Here is a 22,371-nt window from a genome sequence, read left to right as displayed (position 1 = left end):
CAAATAAAATCGTTCTTTCCGTGCAGATGTTGCTTATGGTGTAAATAAAATATAAATTTATTATTGGTTGAAAAAGACAGTAATTTCAAATTGTATATTATTGTTAAATAACCATATAACAATATTTTATATAACAATATTTTAGAAGCATTCGTTTCTTTACTAGATTAGATCTTTTTGGTTATTCTTTTCGTTGTTGCTGAACATATAGTCCAAAATCCCACCGCGAGTTTGTGCATCTATCGCGTATGCAGATGAAATGTCCTCTACTTAAAACTATCGAGTTATTTATTAAGCAAGAAGCTTATCTTTCTGGAATTGTACTAATTTCTCTGTAACTTGTAATTTGTAATTCGTTTCATTTTCTGAGAGGTTTAGTAACAGCAGTTACTGCCTCACCATTAGTATATGCTTTTTAATTTCTCTGTACACAATAAAATAATAATAATAATAATAATAATAAAATGTTTAAAAAATCGAAGTTCGTGTTGAGGGCAACACTAAACCGTCTAAAAAAAAGTGATTAGGAATATCATTAATTATGACTCATGACTTACGAAAGAAGAAGCGAGCTTGCGGCTCCGGGCGATGAACAAGGATGCAGCAACAAAATCACAACACAAATTCGCACACACAACCGTCCAACCGTCTTATTTGTCATGTTAAACATGATCGCAATTACATTATAATATTAAAGGTCATGGCCCACAAAAAGCTTAAGATGTAAGGAAATCAACATGTTGGATTATTTATTTATGTTATCGCCTTATGTACTCTACTGTGATTGGTCAATTCGCTTATTGCTTACATTTTATTGCTTAAGTTTTTTTGTGTGCCATAGCCCTAATATCACATTTACGACATATTTACATTCTGCCTATTAACGTCGATAAATGACATAATTTTATGTATTCAAAATGATCGCAATTACATTATAATACTAATGTCACATTTACGATTTAATGTCATATTTACATTTTGCCTGACTTCGATGAAATGACGTAAATTTTATTAGAAATAATATCACAATTGTTTTTTTTTATGAAAATTTATATAACAACATAGATTTATAACCTTTTTAAAGTGAGTTTACGAGATTCGGGCCCGATTGCACCAAAAAAATTACTTTGATCTTAAGTTAAAACTCTCTATGTCTCTTTTTTGGCTTCAAAACAAGACAGAGTTTTAAATGTCACTCGCTACAAAACAAAATTTTTATTGAGCTGGAAGTGAGATAGGTTTTGATTTCAAGGCCTTTAAACAGTATATAAGAACACTCATATACGAGCGCTTAACTAGTAATATGTAGCATTTTCTATAAAATTGAGCAATTTGTAATAAAAATAATTAACTAATAACTTCATAAAGAAACATATAAAATGTGGTTTCTCAATAAAATGTGTACGAGCAAAGTATGTCTTGATGACAAAACTGTTGTAATAACGGGAGCAAATAGTGGTATCGGCAAAGAGACTGCTAGAGATTTATACGCGAGAGGTAATTTTACTGAGATAATATTTTAAATTATTCTACTCTCTAAAAGTGATTCAGCATATTATTATTGAAAAATAGTAAACGGTCACTAATTATGATAATTATAAATGTAACACGTAAGACGTGTGTGAAGTTGGTACCTCATCTTTTGGCACCGCAAATTTTGATAAGAGTTCCATTGGCACCCGCAATAGTTCTATAGTTCCTGATAGGTTTTATAAATAATTCCGTTGATTTAGTTAAAAAAAATAACACTTGAAAATTTGCGGTGCTAACTTCCCGTGGCACCGCAAGATTCGAAAAATCAATTGAAAACTATGAAATTTTATAGTTCTCAAAGAGTTCTACAGTTCCTGATAGGTTTTAACAATAGTTCCGATCTCTAAGTTATTTTAAATAACAATTAAACCCGCGCGCTGGCACCGCATCACAAGAGTAAAGTACTCTTTAACAGACAGTTCCAACAGACTTGTTGGCTTTTTTGTAGTTCTACAATAGTTCTACAATAGTTCCGATGATTTTTATAGATTTCGCTCAGAGTTCTGCCTTTTAAGTACTTTTTAATAACAATACATACACACTCACGTAAAGTTGTGCAGTTACATTAAAATGAAGACATTAAATGTTTAGTAAATAAACAAAATATTTTTTTGTTGTAAAATAATTGGTGAATCTTAATGAAACTTTGCATAAGTCATTTTTAGTACTTCAAATATGTATATAAAAAAATTTAGATTTTTGTTATTTTCAAAATTTCTGTTCATAACAATAAAACTAATAACAAATAATGTAAATAATATATAAAAATGTGTTGCTCAATAAAGACAATGTTATCAACTCACATATGTAATTTGTTTAAAGCGTAAGTATTAATATATGTGTTTTATGCCCTTACAATCTTCTTAAGAGATACTTTACTCTTGTGGTGGGGTGCCAGTCCATAAATTTAATTATTATTGGAAAATATTTAAAGACAAGAACTCCGATCGAAATCTATAAAAATCGTCGGAACTATTGTAGAACTATAGGAAAATGCCAACAAGTCGGCTGGAACTGGCTGTTAAAGAGTACTTTACTCTTGTAGTGCGGTGCCAGCGCGCTGGTTTAATTGTTATTAAAAATAACTTAGAGACCGGAACTATTGTTAAAACCTATCAGGAACTGTAGAACTCTTCGAGAACTATAAAATTTCATAGTTTTCAATTGATTTTTCGAATCTTGCGGTGCCACGGGAAGTTAGCACCGCAAATTTTCAAGTGTTATTTTTTTTAGCTAAATCAACGGAACTATTTATAAAATCTATCAGGAACTATAGAACTATTGCGGATGCCAATGGACTCTTATCAAAATTTGCGGTGCCAACATCACACACGTCACTGTAAGTCAATAAAATTTCACTGAAAGAATTAGTTAATAATACTGACTATTTCAAACAATAATAATAGATTACTAGAAACAGTAACTTTTAACTACAAAATCAGAAATCTGAACTATTCAAATTAGTACCTACACTGAAAGAAATGTTTCATATGAACTATTATTTTGTTAATATGTTTCACATGTTATGACATGTAATTAATCTACGGCTTGTTAATATCTACGAAAAATATCATTACAATTTCTGAATGCGCGTTGAAACCGAAATAAACCACATTAATAATATTAATGGACGCTGATTGTCGCAAAACAAGCGCTTAGATCTAGAAAATTAGTCCAGCAATTAATTACTTTAATGTTATATTTTACGCGAGCCAGCACAACGACACTGTTAATCGAATTTTTTGATCATTTTAGAGGAACAACTATATTATGATTCATATAATCGATAATATTAGAAGAAAATAAGAGCAATAATCACTGCAGCGAGAAAAATTTGATTTTATATTTGCAAAACAGTTTCAAAATGCTCAAGACTGGTATCGATTCCTGACGATGTTCAAAATCGAATCAATTATCGTTTTTTGTAGTCTCTCTTGCGATGATCAAGAAATCAAAGATTTCCAGCAAGTTTATTTAATTTTAGGAATCATGATTTGCGCGATAAAAATCAAATTTTTTTGATAGCATCTTTTACGACGAAGAGTTTTTAGTACTAGTAAGCTGTGATTCGCACAGAGAATTGCAACTGCTCATTGCAACGTGCAATACTTATTATTTTCTATTCCATTCGCTGGCAAGGCCAGAGATTTCAAGATTTGTATTCACGATAGGTGCAATCGAACTGGGAGTGGGATAGACTGCAGTAGTAATAAGAAACACTGCACACAATTTTCAAGTAGTATATAACAAACAACACGGAATAAAATCGAAACATTTTCTATGAAATTGATAGTGAATAATTTCCTATAAAAATAATCAACTGATAATACGTTTTAAATTAAAACTATTATAAAATGTTGTGGTTTCTCAGTCTCTCAATAAAATGTGTACGAAAAAAAAAACAAAGTATGTCTTGACGGCAAAACTGTTGTGATAACGAGAGCAAATAGTGGTATCTAGTGGCGGCAAAGAGACTGCTAGAAATTTATATACGAGAGGTGATATATTTTACTGAGATATATTATATTTTTAATTATTCTAAACTTTAAAATGCAAGTAGGGAAGATCGGAACTAATAGACTCTTTTTTCAGTTTCCAATTTTTACAGACGAAATTAAGAAACTTATCGAAAAAATGAATTTTATACCAGTTACTACATATATTTGACTTCCTAATAATATTTTAATAATAAGGGGAAACTGATAATTAATATGAAAAAAATGCATTTTTCTAACGCATTCCATCTGATTCAACTAACTCCAGGACCGGAAGTAATTCCATTAAGATTATTAAATAAAATAAAGATTAATGTATTTTAAGCTCCTTGGTACATATTAATAAAAACTTTATAAAAATATATTTTAAATAGAAACATTCGTTTCGCAAAACAATGCTTTTTTGCAAAATTTGTTCATTTCATGCAAAAACATGTCGAATAAGCCTAGTTTTCGAAATTGGACATGAGGAAATTAAATTTATAACATTTACCACTGAGGAAAATCTCTTTAAAGGAATAAAATTTTGAAAAGTAAGTATTATAAAATCGTCTGTACTAAATGAGTCACACAGTATCATGCTGATTAGTCTATTATCTCCATCCGTTCATTTTTTAAAAACATTAACGGTATGTATAAAATAACAAAGACACATAAACAAAAAAAATCTGTTGGACTTCATTAAGTAAGAACTATCTAAGCTTACTATCTAAGCAGAAAAAAAATATCTCAGACAATTTGGCATTATTTTAAAATGTCTTCTTTTATTTTCAAAATTTTTTTGTTTCTATACGATTTTTTATGAGCAAGTTACACAGATTTGAAATTAAGATGGAATCGCATGATGCTCGATTTCTTGAATAATAAGCATGCTAGCTTTGATGCATACAATCTGACGTTTGACAAATAACTATGAAATTAGCAATTGTTTCTTTTGATTGGTGCATGCAAGGAAATATAAGATATGAAGTAATTCATAATAAATATAAAAATCATGTATATGCAGCATGCAGCGCTCACTGCATGAACGAATATGATTCTAATATATTGGGTCATCTAAAAAGTATCCGCAGTTTTTTAGATGACCCAATACATCAGAGGCATGACTGTACGTATGTTATCATTCAAAGAATCGAGCATCGTGTGATTCCGTCTTTAGGCATATACTACCTCACTTTATTGTTCTGCGCGTTCATTTAGCTCAACACTCTACAGTGTCTTTTGATCATATATAGCCAGTAAGTATCATATCTTGAGTTTTGTTTCTTAGATAGGTCAATCATCAGAGGTGAAAATAATAGCTAATAAAAAAGAAAATGAGATGTTTTATTATTTTAATCAATAGTTTGTAGTATAACAAGACTAAATTAAAAAGTACTATGACATTAAGAGAGGTACTAAGTAATGAAGCAACAAAGTTATTTTTTTCTGTTTTTTGATTAAAACTCAATAACGCATAGAAATAACGAAAAATGACAATAAAGCTTTTTTTGTTGCTGCTAAAGTTTCCTACAAAATGAGTATTTATCGAGTTTCGTGCTATGAATAGAATTGAAGACAACGGTCTGAAGATACCTAAAATTCTAAAAATGTCCTAAAATTTCTTGAAAAATAGGCAAGAAAGAGCATTATTTTAGTTATTTTCTTTTATTTGTTTTGAGTACATCGGAGAGTTAATCCGGCTCATTGTGGCTGAGTCATAATGACATTTATAAACATCTGTATTTTCTTACATACTTCGCAGATTTTAACTAACCGCCCTACTTAGCTGGAGCTAAGACTTCTAAAATTGTTGACATTGCGAGAATAAACCAAAAAAATATTCAGGTTATCACGTGTGACATTATAGTATCACAATGACACTGGATTAAAAGTGACATAAGATAATTTAAAGTAGATGTCTTATATGAAAAAATCCAGCTTTATACAATTAATGTTTTCAAAGATATTAAGCTCTAAAGTAGGCATCTTTTCGAAATTCGTCCTTTTTTTAATATTGAAGTGTTTTTTTTCATATATATATATATATATATATAATAATTAACGAATTAAACAGTAATGCAAATAACAAGAATCTTAAAAAAAATAAATCATTTTACATCTATAATGTAATGTAATATTAAGATTGTTCGCTTTACATTAAGTATATATATATAAGATGCTTCAAAATTCGCGCCTGCAAAATACAAGACGTAATACTTTAGGCTAAAAGAAACTACTTTTTTCCTTTGCAAAATTGCATCTGATAATCAATTTTTGCAGTAGAGCGGGTTGAAGTTAATGAATAAGCGCTCTGATCTGTATGACCTTTTATTATAAAAAAAATAAAGAGTTTGTTTTTTTATTATAAAAAATAAAGAGTTTGGATAGAGATTTTTTATTGTAAAAAATAAAGAAAGAATTAGCGCTTAAAATACCGTATATACTCGAATATTTTTTTTTTTACTTTATTTTTAATGACTATTTGAAAATAAATCAATTTTTAGGCATTAGGCGGGTGCGAATTTTAAAACACTCGTATAATTAGCATTTAAAGTGAATTTTCTTATCAATTCATTTTCTGTACATATCTCTTTGCAAAAAAAATCAAACCTTTAATGAAAAGAAAAAATTTTTAATGTAACTTTTTAAAACGCAAGAATGAAAAGTGGCTACAGTGCTTAAATAACGAAATATTTTCATAAAAATCTTTCTCTCTCTCAACGAAAAATAAAATATTCTTACGTAACTTAAAAAAATGGTTACATTAGATATTTGTAAAAAAATTCTGATCTAAGCGCTATAGCTACTTTTTATCACTCGTGCTAATCGTTTTATTATAAAAATAATTACATTAGATATTTGTAAAAAAAATTACGTCATCTAAATGCTATAATCACTTTTTATCACTCATGCTATTCGTTTTGTTATAAAAAGTTATGTCAACAATTTTTTCTTTTCGTTGAAAGATTATATTTTTATTATGAAGAGAAACATACAAAAAATGAAATAATAGGAAGAACTGACTATAAGTTGTTTTTATTATTTCACACCATGCATCTTCCCTGACTTTGAGTAATTAATGTCAGATGATAACTTCAAATCCACGTAATTTATTGGTCATAAGAAATTGTACAAAAAAAAGGAACTCGTGAAGCTAAAAAATAGCACTAAAATAGTGTAAATAAAATTAGCAAAATAAATAATTTCTTTAACGATACTTCCTCCACAATATCATTTTAAATATGGCCAAAATCGTCATTTTTCATTTATAATATCTCAATTTTCTCGGAAATATGGCATAATAAGCAAATTCTAAAAACAACATCGTTTTCAACGTTAAAACTACTTCGGAAATAATTTTCGCAAGCCAAAGACGAGATCAGTGTTATTGTTATATAATCATATATCAGTATTTTATATGTATAACAATATTTTAAAAACACTATATTCATGTCTTTACTGAAATTGTAGGCTTTTTTGGTTATTCTTTTCTTAATTTAGAATTTTATTATTTTTTTCATTCACAATATTTTATAAATATTAAGTTGTTTTAAAAGATAGTATTGCAGCTCATTTAAAACATTCACGTTCTACATCAAATTATGTCTTGGACATAATTTCTGAAAGATAATGTTTAAACGTACATGTTATAGCAACTTGTTTACGCAAATTCGTTCGGTATTATTTCGTAAGATTTTAGAAATGATTGAAAATAAAGTGCATTTTTACCTAAAATATCTAAGATTATATATATTTACAAAACAACAAATGCTGTTTTCAATTTGCAAGAAAGATTTGTGTAAAATTTTTTTATTTTGTTAAAAATACGTAATACATCCTTAAATATTAAATCATGTTTTAATCTACCATTAAAAAGTCTCTACAAACTTTTTGAACAATCTAATCAAATATGATTTTTTAACAGTATTCGTATAAATAACATATATTTATAGATGCTAGAGTAATTCTGGCTTGTAGAAATATGGAAATGGCAAATGAAGCAGTTGAAGACATAAAAAATAATCCACCTTCAAGGTAAATAGATAAACTTGTGATACATATAAGAAGCGATTACGTTAATTTACTTGATTTTCCCTTTCTCTCTCTTCGTTAAACTTATCTTATATTTATCTTAATTAAATTTTTGTATGTTAAAAAAATGACGTAGCTCAAAATTTTATGGCTGTTTTTAGATTAAAAAAAAATATATAAATAACACAGGTGAACTTGCGGTTTATTCTCTGGATCTATGTAGCTTGAAGAGCGTGAAGGATTGCGCAAAAAATTTGCTGACGAACGAAGCAGCTATTCACATACTTATAAATAATGCGGGGGTAGTTGCTTATCCGTCATACGAGAAAACAGAGGACGGAAATGAAATGACATTACAAGTCAACTATCTTGGTCATTTTCTTTTGACACTTCTACTGTTGCCAAAAATGCAGAAGTCATCTCCCAACTGCAGAATAGTTAATGTCTCGTCACTTGCACATTTTTGTATGTAAAATACACTAAAAAAATTATTTTCTTAACTTAAGAATATCCCACTTACGCATAGTATGTTTTCTTGTAAAATAAACGCGAAAATCTTAATTTAAGAAGGAAATCATCTAAATTATCATATTTTTAATATGATATATAAGAACGTACAGGATATCCCATTTTAACAATCATCTCAAATATTTTTTGAACAATACATTTTAGAGAAAAATGTTTCAGACAAAGGTTGCAATAATTTTAAGGGGGAATCGTTATCAACGTGAAACGCGCATGTAACAATGATCACCTTTGCAAATCAAGAATATATTATTAATTTAAGAGGAAACATTCTTATATCTATTAAGAGGAAATATTAAATACATCTTTCAAGAATATAATTTTTTCGATATAATATTGTGATAACTTTAAAACTAAACTAAATTGGTTTTTATTTCTTGTTTATTAGTTCTTGTTTAAAATTAGGAAATTTTTTTGACAATAATCATTATTAAAACTTTGAATAATGAAAAACGAGTTTATAGATTCAGTGTATGTAAAGAATTCTTAAACATTAAGATTATATCAAGTATAATTCGTGAAAATAACTTGAAGCTATATATCTTATAGTTTTCTTCTTGTATAGATATCTTTTAAGAAACATTATCAACACTTTTAAATTATATGCCAATATTAGAAGAATCATTTCATTTCTATTATACACAAATTCTATTAGTGGCTGATATAGATTATATAAGATAGATAATGGATATAATGGGCGGTATATATAAGATAACAAAGATACATAAACAAAAAAAAATCTGTTGAACTTCATTAAGTAAGAACTACACTTACTATCTAAACAGAAAAAAAATATCTCAGACACACATTGTATATAATCTACAATTATATAGAATTGTAAAACAAAAACTTTAAAAATAAAAATAGCAAAGTGTAAAAAATTATCCAAGTTTTGATTTTCAGAGGCAAATATTCACGGAATAAACACATACTGTTTACATCCTGGTATTATACAAACCGAAATATGGAATCATGTCAGAAACACAATGTTTCCGGATGCAAACTTAGTTTTTACTACATTTGGGCCACTTATTTATAAAAATATTGAACAAAGAGTGCAAACGATAATATATTGTTCAGTAGATGAAAAGATAATGATACCGGTCTTTATTATTCGTAAGAATTCTACAGAACTATACATAAATTATTTTTACAAAATTATTCTTATATAGAATATAATATATATTCAATTTCACATTAACTTTCTTTTATTAATGTTTATATATAGAAATTGCGATGTTGCTATTCTGTCTCGAAAGGCAAATAATCGTCAATACGCTATAAAATTGTGGAATGCATCTTGTCATCTTTTACATCTGGAACCAGAAGAAGATTTTATCAGATTTTTGAAAACCGTTTCACGTCAAATGCTTTAGAATTTCTTTTTTATTTTTAAGAGATTTATATAAGAATTTTTAACATACTTTTATATATATATATATATATATTTATTTATTTATTTTAATTTTTAATAAATGAAATGTTTCATAAAAAAAGATATTATAAAGACAAAAATTATTTCAATAATTGTATAAGTATATCATTATTTCAATTCATGTATCTTAAACTCTTGCTTTAAAATAAAAAAACTGTGAAAAATGTCCACTAAAAAATATCAGTATGGATTTAACATCATGCGCTATATTCTTATCAATTTTTATCATGTTGGTGTTAATATTAACATTGTAGCGAGAATTATATAAGTATCGCATGATGTTAAATTCATACTGATATTTTTTAGAGTGCAAATACTAATAATGAATAAATAGTATTTAATTTTATGAAGAAAAAAATTATTCATTTTTTTATTATCTCTTACTAACATATAAAAAAGTTTATATGTTTTATTATATAATACTAGTTATCATAGTGTGCCTTTTAACAAGCGACACAAGTGACACTGTGTGACACAATGGATCATTACATCCTTGATGTTTATCAAACAAAGATGACATGATTACTATGTCGCACTTGTGTCACTTGTGGAAGACACACATAGACGCTGATGTCCAGTATTACCCAAAAAATAAAAACAGCTGAACTGTAAGGATAAAACTATTAAAAATTGATTATTTTCATTTTTACATTAAAAATAAAAATGATAGGAACAATCTCTAAAAGCTAATCTATCAATCTTGATTTATCCGCAAATGGAATGGGAAGAAAATAAATATGGTATAATGACAGACCGTTTTTCTAGCGCATGCGCATTGGTGGAGCTGTTGAACCAACGAGGTATATCACGTCGTATGTTGGATGCAAAATTTTTGTTTTGGTGGACTCAACATCCAGAAAATTAAGGAGATCGACAAGAGATGAATATAAATTTAATTAACATATATATAATAGATCCTAATGTGGCAAAAAGATAAAAAGATAAAAATTTTAAAAAGCGAATGTTGATGATACTCTATGTAATATTTCTCCAAAATTAAATATTTTATTTTATATTGATATAATTTGTTTAAAAAGTTATTATTGTTTTTTCCAATTTTAGCTTAATCGTAAAATTACGATATATAACGTAAATTACGATCGTAGCATAAAATTTGTATTAAATATATTATTTTTATTAAATATATATGTGATATATTAAATTCATGAGGATGAGTGACATGCGTGCTTGTACGTATACATGACGTGTGTTTGTGCATATGTGTGTACACATATATATGTAACAGTATATTTAGCATATGTACGTATCTTATATTCTTTCAATTTTTAAAAACATTCAGGAAATGTTTTAAGATCGATTACTGACATACCTTATTAGGTACGTTACTGAAGCCATATGTACCGTTAGAAAAGCAGTCCATATATATAGCCTGTAATCACTGCAAAATTTCAGTTACATTCGCGAGATAGCTCCAGAAAGACTGACAATTTCTGAGAATTCTTGAAACCAAGTTAGTCTTCTTATTTCCAATAGCATTTTTTGCAAAAATCAAAGATTTTTAGTAAGTTTATTTAATTTTGGGATTGCTCGTGATTCGCGCTTGAAAATCAACATTTTTTAATAACATCTTTTACGGCAAAGATCTTTAATAATACTAAAAGATTAATAGCGCTTTCCACTGAGAGAACCAGTGCAACATTAGTGCGTAATGAATGCAACTTTATTGTTCTACTGTGAAAACCAATTCACATATTTTTCCAGTATTTAATGTTCCATTGATAAAACTGATGCAAAAAACTTGCACTGAGTTCAACTTTTTTTTCATCATCTTTGAAGCCAGTGCAAGTTGAAATTAAGACCCAGTAAGCAAGAAACATTTTAGAACATTCCAACATTCCAACGTTGCAGCAACGTTGTAACATTACTACAATATTGTTGAAATGTTCCATAATCTTTTTTGTTTACTGGGGGTGTTTATGCTAAGGTATATTACACAAACTGTAGAAATCAAAGCCGGATTAGACCGAAAAATCATTTCGGCGCGCGTTTCTGGGGACTACATACGTAATAAATAAATTCACACAAGAATCATACAAGCATTTAAGATCCAGCTAGACCGTTTAAGACTTTGATTTCTATAGTTTGTCTTATCACACATATACGGTCCTATAATATTGTATATTGTATTGTATCGCATATTACATTATGATATTATATTAATCTAATTAATACCAATAACAATGATATTACATTAGTTTTGATGTTTCTAATAATAGTTTCGCAATGACATTTTGACGTTTAAAACTCTTGAAATGTAAAAAATTAACTTTAAAAAATGTTTTAAATAAATAAACGAATCAAAATATTGTAAAATAAGTAATTTAAATTTGAACATTATTTATATATTATTAGTTATATATATTTTTGTGTTATAAAATGGATATCAATAAAATGGATGTCTTATGATATGTTTCACTAAACCTGCACTATTATTACTGCACTAGTGCAGTTTTTATTGAAAGCTAGTATGACCCTAATGCCGCACTAGTTTTTTCAATGGAAAACGCTATAAGTTTTATCTTGTGTGAACTCTTATATATTGTACTATTAGATTACTTTTTACACATATATGAATTTATGAAATTAAACTAATAGTACATCTGAAATGTATAGTACATTCGATGCATGCGTGGATACGATAGGTTCTGAAGGAATGTATATTTGCGTCTCGTGTTGGAAAATTATATAACTACTACTTGCGTTAAGTCTGTTTTATCGCGAGAATCACGGCTATTTGCTATAGCGTGCGACATTTATTTACCGTCTTTCCCCTACTTTCCTTCACTCTCTACTTTATAGTGTAATAATCATATAAGTAATATTATACTTATATATTATTTGTCCTTGAATCAAATGAGAATGGAATAAAATTTTCAAACAGCATTTCTAACAGAGAATCCGTAAGAATATAAACATACGAACGTGTGACTAGTCAATGAACGTCATCAAGCAATAAAATCGATCGTGAAGTCAATGAAATTGATAGTGAATGAATTCCAGTAAAAATAATCAATAGTAATATTAATTAATAGTAGATCAAAAAAGATTATAAAATGTGGTTTTTCAATAAAACATGTACAAGCAAAACATGTCTTGATGGCAAAACTGTTGTGATAACCGGAGCGAGTGATGGTATCGGCAAGGAGACTGCTAGAGATTTATACGCGAGAGGTAATTTCACTGAAATATATAATTTAAGTTATACTTAAACTTTAAAATTTAAATAGATATTTTATATAAATGAAATATAAATTTGTTATTAATTAAAAGATAGTAATTGTGCCTTTAAGTATAATACAAATATGATTTGATTAATGACAAGCATGAAGATATCGGATATCATCATCAATATTTCAAGTAATATCTTAAATAGTCTTGAGATGCTAATACGGATCTGTGTTCTTATTGTTTTGTAATATTTTAGTTAAAATATATCGTAGTTAAAATAGTTTTAAATATAAGAACGCACTATGAATACCGATAAAAGATTTTTTGGATCGCTCAATTACACTCTCAGCTGTTAATGATGAAATGAAGTTTTAGGCAAATGATAATGTAATAAAGTCATTCACAAAATGATAAAGAATAAAAAAAAATGGCAATTATTGAATAAAAATACATTTTAATATCAATAATTAATATTTTATTTTATTCTTAAAATCTCTATAAACTTTTCGAACAATCTAATAAAATGCATTTTCAAATACATTTGTATAAATAATGTATGCATTTAGGTGCTAGAGTAATTTTGGCTTGTAGAAATATGGAAAAGGCAAATAAAGCAGTTGAAGATATAAAAAATAATCCACCTTCAAGGTAAATAGATCAACTTGCAACAAAAATTAATTAAATTTATTACTATATCTTTTAATTTTCTCTTTTTCTCTTTATGAAATATATATTTTAATTAAATTTTTGTATGTTGAAAAAATGATGTTTTTAACTTTATGGCTATTTTTAGATTCAGCAGTGAATATAAAAATAATGCTGGTGAGCTTGCGATTTACTTGCTGGATCTATGTAGCTTGAAAAGTGTGAGAGATTGCGCTAAAAATTTGCTGACAAACGAAGCGGCTATTCACATACTTGTAAATAATGCCGGTGTGGCTGCATATCCAAATAAGAAAACGGAGGATGGGAATCAAATGACACTACAAGTCAATCACCTTGGTCATTTTCTTTTGACACTTCTATTGTTGCCAAAAATGCAGAAGTCTTCTCCCAATTGCAGAATAATCAATGTCTCATCAATTGTACATATTTGTATGTAAAACGATTATTGTAGTATAAAAATGAAAAACGAGTATTTATTATATTTTGAATTCTCGTTTAAAATATAATTATAATAATCTTATTATAGTTGCTGATATAGACTTCGACGATATTAATTTGGAAAGATCTTATGCACCATTTAAAAGTTATACACAAACCAAATTAGCGAACATTCTATTTACCAAGGAACTCGCTCATCGATTAAAAAGTATATCAAAAAAGCAAACATTCTTCCACAAAGTGGAAATTATATTTATTTTATTTACTTTCCCGATAAAAAATTTTTTATGCATGAATATGTATAAATATGTATAAACATACATAAACACGCATAAATATTCATAAAATGTATAATTATATATGAAATATGTCCATACATGTTAATCCTTTTTTTCTTTTGTAAAATTACTTTTTAGTGTAATATAGAAATAATAATAGTAATGAGAAAAGATAAAAAATAATTAAAGGGATAACTTTTGTATTGTTTGTTTTAGAAAAAAAAAACAAGTTTGAAGAAATATAAAAAAATTATTTATGTATAATTATATATAAAATTATGCATAATTATATATGAGCAATTTTTTTACATTTTTGCAAACTTGTTTTTTTCTAAAACAAACAATACGAAAATTATTCCTTTAATTATTTTTATGTTTTTACATTACTATTATTATTTCTATATTATATTAAAAAATAATTTTATAAAAGAAAAAAAGATATATGAACATGTATGGACATATTTCATATACATATAATTATACATGTTTATATTAGGTGTTGGAATTAATTCGTAGCGTTTTTTAATGAAAGAATGTTATTTATTTCACATGAGCATTAAAAAATACATTAATGAAAGTACTTCCCATCACTTGTAAAACGCTACGAATTAATTCCAACACCTAATAAATACTTATGCGTGTTTATGTATATTTATACATATTTATACATATTTATACATGAAAAATTTTTTACTAGGAATTTTTACTCTGTCTCTTTTATTCACTTAAAAACTATTAGTTAATGATTTATTATGTAATGAAAAAATATGCAAAGAAGATAGATTCTTACATAAGATTTCTATTTATAGCAGCAAACATCCACGGAATAAATGTGTATTCTTTACATCCTGGTATTATACCAACTAAGATATCACAGTATAGTAGTAGTACAATATTTCCAGGTGCAACTCTTTGTTTCAATTTATTTGCGCAATTGCTTTATAAAGATGCTAAACAAGGAGCGCAAACAACAATATATTGTTGCATAGATGAAGAGATAGCCAATGAGACTGGACTTTATTACTCGTAAGAATATCATACTAAAATAAATAATTTTGTAGTTTTAAGAATAAATCAATTATAAGTAAATTATCTATATGAAGCTCCGCGATTGTTAATATAATATTTAATTAATATATTTACAAAGTGATAAAATATAATTCACAAATATTTAATTGAAATGAAATGAGTCAAAGAACGTTTTCAACATTTTTTGGTAGAACAAATAAGTATTTAGTTTACTGAGAGAAAAAAAATTGTTGTGGCAACTATAAAGTACAAAATTTAAATACTTGCAACTAGTTTTAAAAAGTAAAAAAAACTAAGTAACTAACTACTATAAAAATATAGTATATAAGTATAGTACTACTTTAGTTCTTATTACTTTGTAAAACTAGTTGCAAGTACTTAAATTATTAGAATTGTTAATTTAATAGTTTAAAAATTTAAATAAATCCTATATCTGAAAGTATACAACTTAAAATCTTTTAAATGAGTTTTTATCCGTGATAGTATGACTTATTTTCTTTATGATGACTGTTTGAATTGTTGACCTTCTGTATAATTAGGTAGTTCAACAAAAAATAACTTTTTTTCTTTTCGAAATGCCATATCTCGAAAATTTTTTTGCGATGAATACATCATTAGAATTTGCGTAGTACATCAAGATTTTTAAATTGGGATAAACAAAAAACACCTCAATTCGCTAAAAATCCTGAGATATACGCAAATTCTTATGATGGCATCATGTTCAGCATGAAAAATCTTTGAGATATGATATTTCGAAGAAAAATTTTTTTTGATATACAATGTATATACTTTTATATTCAATTTCGTATTATCTTTTTTTATATTAGAAATTGCGGTGTTACCACTCCATATCGAAAAGCAAATCAACATGAATATCCCGAAAAATTGTGGAATGTATCCTGTCGACTTTTGCATCTGGAACCTGAAGAAGATTTTACCACATTTTTGGAAAATGTTTCACGTCAAATGCTTTAAAAAATGTTTTTATTCGTGAACGAATTTGGATTAAAATCTGTTTTATTTTAATTTTTAGCAGATTAAGGGCCGATGTTTTTTCGGATAAACTGTATAATAATTTATGTAATGGATAAAAGAAAGGGAGAAAGTACAAAAGAAAGAGAAAGTTATTTACATAAATTATATGTAATAATGTAATAATATTATTATATATATAATGATTTTATTATCTAAGAATTTTATTTACAACACTAAATTTATGTTCTTGAATTTTACATGTGATTAATAACGACTTATATTGTTGAAAGAATTTCTAATAGTAATAGTTCTAAGATAGTCTTCTTAAGATGGTACTCTTATTAGAGAAAGTCTTAGATTTTTTTCGTGATAATTATGGCTTTGTTCATTCGATCTTTGTCATGCGAATAAAATTCAAAGGCTCTTATTAACACATAGTTAGCTAAATGCAGAAAAATGTATAAAAGTAAGACATTTTTTATTAATAAATAAATAATAATGTAGTAGTATTTTACAGTATCACGAATAATTTCATTAAACAATTATTATTGCATCATATTTTGAGACTTCAAGACTATCACGACATTTACGAAATGTAAATTCCAATTCAGATGAGGAGAAATCTAAAATAGAACCTTTGGAATTGTCGATCGAGAGAATAATTGAATGTCTTAAATCCCTGTCTGGAAAACTGTAGTTGACAGTGCGCTTGGACTTGACTTAATCGAAGCTCGAGAGGTGGAGCAAAAGAATTTGTCTGCATTCGCGTTGAATCAGGATAAACCGTCATATTAATCTGTTCCATTAACATTCGCGAGTGAATGTCAGCTTTACGACGATTCAAACTAGTGAATCGTGATCCGTCAAAACACCTTTATCACGGGCACGATGAACTTTTGAGAGGGTTAAATCAAACGATAAATCGTTGATGCGATACGTTTCGTCGCGTATAACGACGACTGCAGGAATTGCGCCACTCATCTTGTATGTCACGTTCAGAGTTGATGCGAGATAGTCGGCGAGAAAAAAATTGATAGAGATAACAAATAAAAAACACCTATATACCGATTATTTTTGTATTTTACATATGTATATGACTTCTGACAATCCATCTAAAGATGTTACTCGAGATAATGCAACATAAATATGACGCAACTAAATACATTTGCTTCTTATGTTTGTGTCTTATATAATTTTTATTATTTTTACAGCTATACAAAAATTAAATGATTTTTATATATACTTTAACATATTTTTATATATCCATATTTATAAGTGTATTTAAAAAATTATATACAATCATAGGTGGCGACTTTTGTGGGGTGTGTATGGAGTATTCCACACATCAGAATTTTTTATGTGTAGAATTTCACATATGAAAAATTCTTTATAAACAATTTGAAAAAAACAAGTGTTAAACTAAAAATAGTTAAATTTTTTTGAAACTTTTATTTCAATTACACACATTGAGCGAACCAAGCGCAGCCGATAAAATATTCACGCAGTTCTCTTTTGTAGTTCGTATTTTTCTCCGCGAAGAGCGCTAGTCTATAGTTTTTCGTGCACATCTTAGCGACTAGTCTTTGTTTTGGAATATACGAATTCATATTCGTACATTCGATAATATTTAGTAACTATATTGCATGTGCACTCTGAGATTGATGAAACTTTAGATATCGATGCACTTATGAGTTCATAAAAAAAAAATAAAATTCGGAGTTCAACGTTTGCTCTACGAGATTAAATTTATTAAAATTTTTCATTAAGTTTTGTTTTACGAGTTCAAGTATGTTTTAAGTTAAAAAACTATAAATATTTATAAAATATTTATAATTTTGTTGCTCATCATTTTGTATAATTATAAAGAGATTTTAATATGGAGATTTAAATAAGTTCTGGAAATTTTTTGCCCCCCCCCCCCCTCCCACGATCAAGTTGTCCTACTCCACACATGGCGAATCGACAAGTCGCCGTCCCTGTATACAATAAACATTATACTAATGTTAATACTTGATGCTAGCTTGATGATAGCTAGCTTGCTAGCTTAAAAGAAGAAATTTGCAGGATAATGATCTAATCATGTCTATTAAGGGTATATTAATTGAGAAAGAAGTTAAGTACAGAATAGGAAGATTTAAATTTTCACAGACTCTTATTTATTCACAGGTAGACAATGTCTGACAAACGTAAAATTACATTTATTATTTATTATTTTTAATATATAATAAAAGTATGAAATTGCATTTTTTCTCGCATTTTTTTGCTCGTAACAAAGAAATTGATTTTTTATCAATGTCTGAAAAACCACACTGTGTTAGACCACAATTTGCATGTTCATGCTGACCACAGACAAGAAGAAAATGAGTTTATTACGTTCTTGAAGGTCAACTTTGTAGAGAAAGGAAGAGCTCCGGACGACCGAATCTCGTTAAGGGCGAGTCTCGCATTTACCCCCGGCTACCCGAGATGTACTTGCACAGGTTGAACAATTTATTGCATCTTTCTTGCGCGTTAAAGCGTACTATGAACCGCATACCTTATGCTTGGTTCCCAGCTGGGTTGAATCATAAATCGTATGGCTTTCTCCTTTGCTCTCTCGGACTTTCGTCCTCTGATCCTCGATCCACCACGGTCATTCTTATTTCTTATACTAGTCGGAAGACTCCTTCATGCACCTTCAAGTGCAGCAATGTTCAAGCTTGTTCTCGTCGGATGTATGAGTTCTGCTATCTCTACTCGCTCGCGCTAGTTATTTGAATCTTTACTTCATGTGCTTTTACCACTCGCTTTTATCCTTCGTATGTTTACGAGCCGCTCCATTTGAGATACGAGTGCAAGCTGCATCGTTATATGTTCGCAACATTTCATGCAGTACTTCCCAAACAAGAACAATGTTTGTGTTAAGGGCTAGTTCATATTAACAGGATATATTTCTATGTGCAATTTGTGAAAATGTTTTTTTTCGTGAATTTTTGGAGACAACTTATTTTTCATTATATTTTAAATATCTCATAATCAGTGAAATCCTGTATTAATTGGACATGAAAAATATTTTAAGCACAAGTATCACTATAAAAAAGTTTTTTGAGGATTATGTAAAGGATTATACAATTCTAAAATTTATAATGCGATTACAATTAATATTTTAATGAGGTACAGTACAATATCATTGAATTATATCATTGAATATCACCGTGGTAGAGGAAAAAGTACAATTTATATAGTCATATTCGAATGCCGATATCTTTCCTTAGTAATTTAACAAAATAAATTATTTGTTTTCACAGAACGTGTTTTATGTGATGCAATTATTATATATACAAATAATATACGATTTCTAATAGCTAAGATTTGTCTCTGAAAATACCGGGCCCTTCTTTGCAGTGAGTCTTTTCTAACATTTCGCAATTTCATTCTGAAATACGTATGAAAAACAGTTGTGATAATAGCAAATAGTGGTCTCGAAAAAGAGATTTATACGCAAGAAGTGATTTTATTCAAATAATATTTTCAATGAAAAAATTATTTTAAATTTTAAAATTCAAGCCTTAAAATTATACTTATATGAAATACAATAAATAAGATATATGTGTATGTTATTACAATTAAGAGATGTCTAAATCTAAAATATCATTGTAGGATTGTTCGTGTTACGTTCACTTTTTGCATTCGGAATCTTTGTTTTCTCTCAATAACATCCGAATCTACATCTATTATTTCATTTTAATATAGTATGTATTAGGTGTTGGAATTAATTCGTAGCGTTTTACAAGTGATGGGAAGTACTTTCATTAATGTATTTTTTAATGCTCATGTGAAATAAATAACATTCTTTCATTAAAAACGCTACGAATTAATTCCAACACCTAATATATAGAAATTTTGGATGATTTCAAGCAGTATAATCTATGAGTTGTATATATTTTTGAGAGTGTCCAGATAGTATTATTATAAATAGTTATTTTATAGAATCACGAATAATTTTCATCAAACATTTATTTATCACGTAACCTACATTTATTGAATTGAGATTGAGACTTGAGAGTTATGTAATGCAAATTCTAACTCAATCAAAGAAAAATCAAATATAAAATTTTTTGGATTGTCGACTGAACGAACAGACATCGTGATGAAGTAACGCGTCACCAATACCAAAATATTGGCTATCGATAATGAAATATTTGTGCTTTTCACGTATCCCTATTTCGGGACCTGCGAATTATCCTTCTGCACCCTATATTCCGCCAGGAATGAAATATCACTCCCTCTGGGAGAATTTGATATACTGAGACACGTGCACAAACCCCATTACATCACGTTTACGACGACCACAACGCAGAAACTTGATAATTACATTACGTCACAACCCTCTTTTGTGACAACTACATACATTACTAAGAAGCATGTGATTACAGTTTATTCTGACGATGCTTTTACACGTACAAAATAATTCAGCTTTAACAGCGATCCGGTTTTTTATAATTCATATAATAAAATGTATGGCTTGATGTACAATACAATGCGATGCAAAATTACTTTTGATAATCTCTGTAAACAGCTTACATAAATAATTAAACAAGCTGAGATAAACTAAAGCGCGCTAGTGTGATAAAATTGTGGACTGAAATTAAGTATTGTTATCATAATATTTATTTTTAAGATGTATACAGAGAATATAGTATTTAGTTTAATATTTTGTATTTATACGCTCATAATTATTTAGGATTAATTAATCTTAAACATTATTAAAAATAATTCTAATTTATAATTTTTAGAAATATAGCGTCGTGATTATAAACGATTATAAACAATAGTTTATAAACAGCTAATTATCGTTTTTCAATAATTTTGTAATGATTATTGGTTTTGATTCTGCACAATATTATAATTTCATATTTATTCTATTATAATATATTATAATTAGCTCGATTAATTTCGTTCACGTTGCCGCGATTCAGGAAGTTAGAATTCGCGTTGTTAAATAATTGTCCATTCATTGATAACGCGATGATACGTAGACATTTTAGTCGTTGTTAATGGCAATTTAGTATATATTTGTTACCAGGTTGAAATAAAGAGCCGAACGAAACGAACAATCGCGATTATACACAGGACATGTAATTACCAACAGTGCCGCGGATTCGTCGCACAGGCTATCGTGTAGCAGCACGTATGTAATTATTGGGTTACTGTCAGGCATATCTTGTCGGCGAGTTTTATCGCGATTAAAACGAGATAGAGTTTGTGGCGGCGAAAACAATCAATATGATACCAATGCATCGTGTGTCAATTCACCGAGATTGAATTTTGACCGCGGACAGTCTCGCTTTTTTCCGATGTGAATCTTTAAAGTGAATAAGTGTCAGTCATATCACACAGTTAATTTGTTAAGTCGATTACACGACGACTTAAGAGATGACAGTTAATGAAGTAATAAACCTATAAAATATTTTATCAATTATTTTAAGATGTATTAAATAAATATTATTATTTTAATAATATATACATATTGACAAAAAATATTTTTAAAAGTTACTTTATGTTTTTTTATATTTTTACTTTATATTTTTTCCAAGTTTAATACAGTGTGTGTGTGTTATATTTTTTCAAATTTTTGATAGAAATATTTCTATTTAAAGAAAATGTCTTTTTCAGAATTGAAGAAGAAAAGGAAGAACAATATATAAATAGATCATAATTGTTAACAATTTCCTTAAATGCTGAAAATTAATTAATACATAGTATATTCTCTCTGTTATTAATATTGATATATATTAACATCAAGATGATAATA

The 22,371-nt window shown here is 27.8% G+C and overlaps 2 protein-coding genes across 12 annotated transcripts in view; one reads left to right on the top strand and one right to left on the bottom strand.

Moving 5' to 3' along the window:
* LOC105144539 (uncharacterized) overlaps positions 1-22,371 on the bottom strand; it is a 273,849-nt gene that overhangs the window by 233,403 nt on the left and 18,075 nt on the right. The gene's annotated exons all lie outside the window — the stretch shown is intronic.
* Positions 1,406-17,086, top strand: LOC105144537 (retinol dehydrogenase 12). Of its 7 annotated transcripts, none has more exons than XM_087408496.1 (8): positions 1,406-1,497; positions 10,768-11,473; positions 12,905-13,194; positions 13,758-13,839; positions 13,985-14,286; positions 14,384-14,503; positions 15,383-15,599; positions 16,430-17,086. In XM_087408496.1, the coding sequence occupies exons 3-8, from the start codon at positions 13,077-13,079 to the stop codon at positions 16,575-16,577; spliced, it is 987 nt and encodes a 328-aa protein (XP_087264622.1). In that variant the 5' UTR covers positions 1,406-1,497; positions 10,768-11,473; positions 12,905-13,076; the 3' UTR covers positions 16,578-17,086. The 7 variants fall into 7 exon arrangements, with proteins under 7 accessions (XP_087264622.1, XP_087264621.1, XP_011051800.1 ...); XM_087408495.1 differs by having other exon boundaries at positions 10,768-11,524; positions 12,917-13,194; XM_011053498.2 differs by having other exon boundaries at positions 10,768-11,524.

Source organism: Acromyrmex echinatior, chromosome 8 (genome assembly GCF_024713525.1).
Source record: "Acromyrmex echinatior isolate Ae372 chromosome 8, ASM2471352v2, whole genome shotgun sequence".
NCBI lineage: Eukaryota > Metazoa > Arthropoda > Insecta > Hymenoptera > Formicidae > Acromyrmex > Acromyrmex echinatior.
The sequence above is the reverse complement of the archived record's forward strand: the minus strand, read 5'-3'. Positions and strand labels throughout refer to the sequence as shown.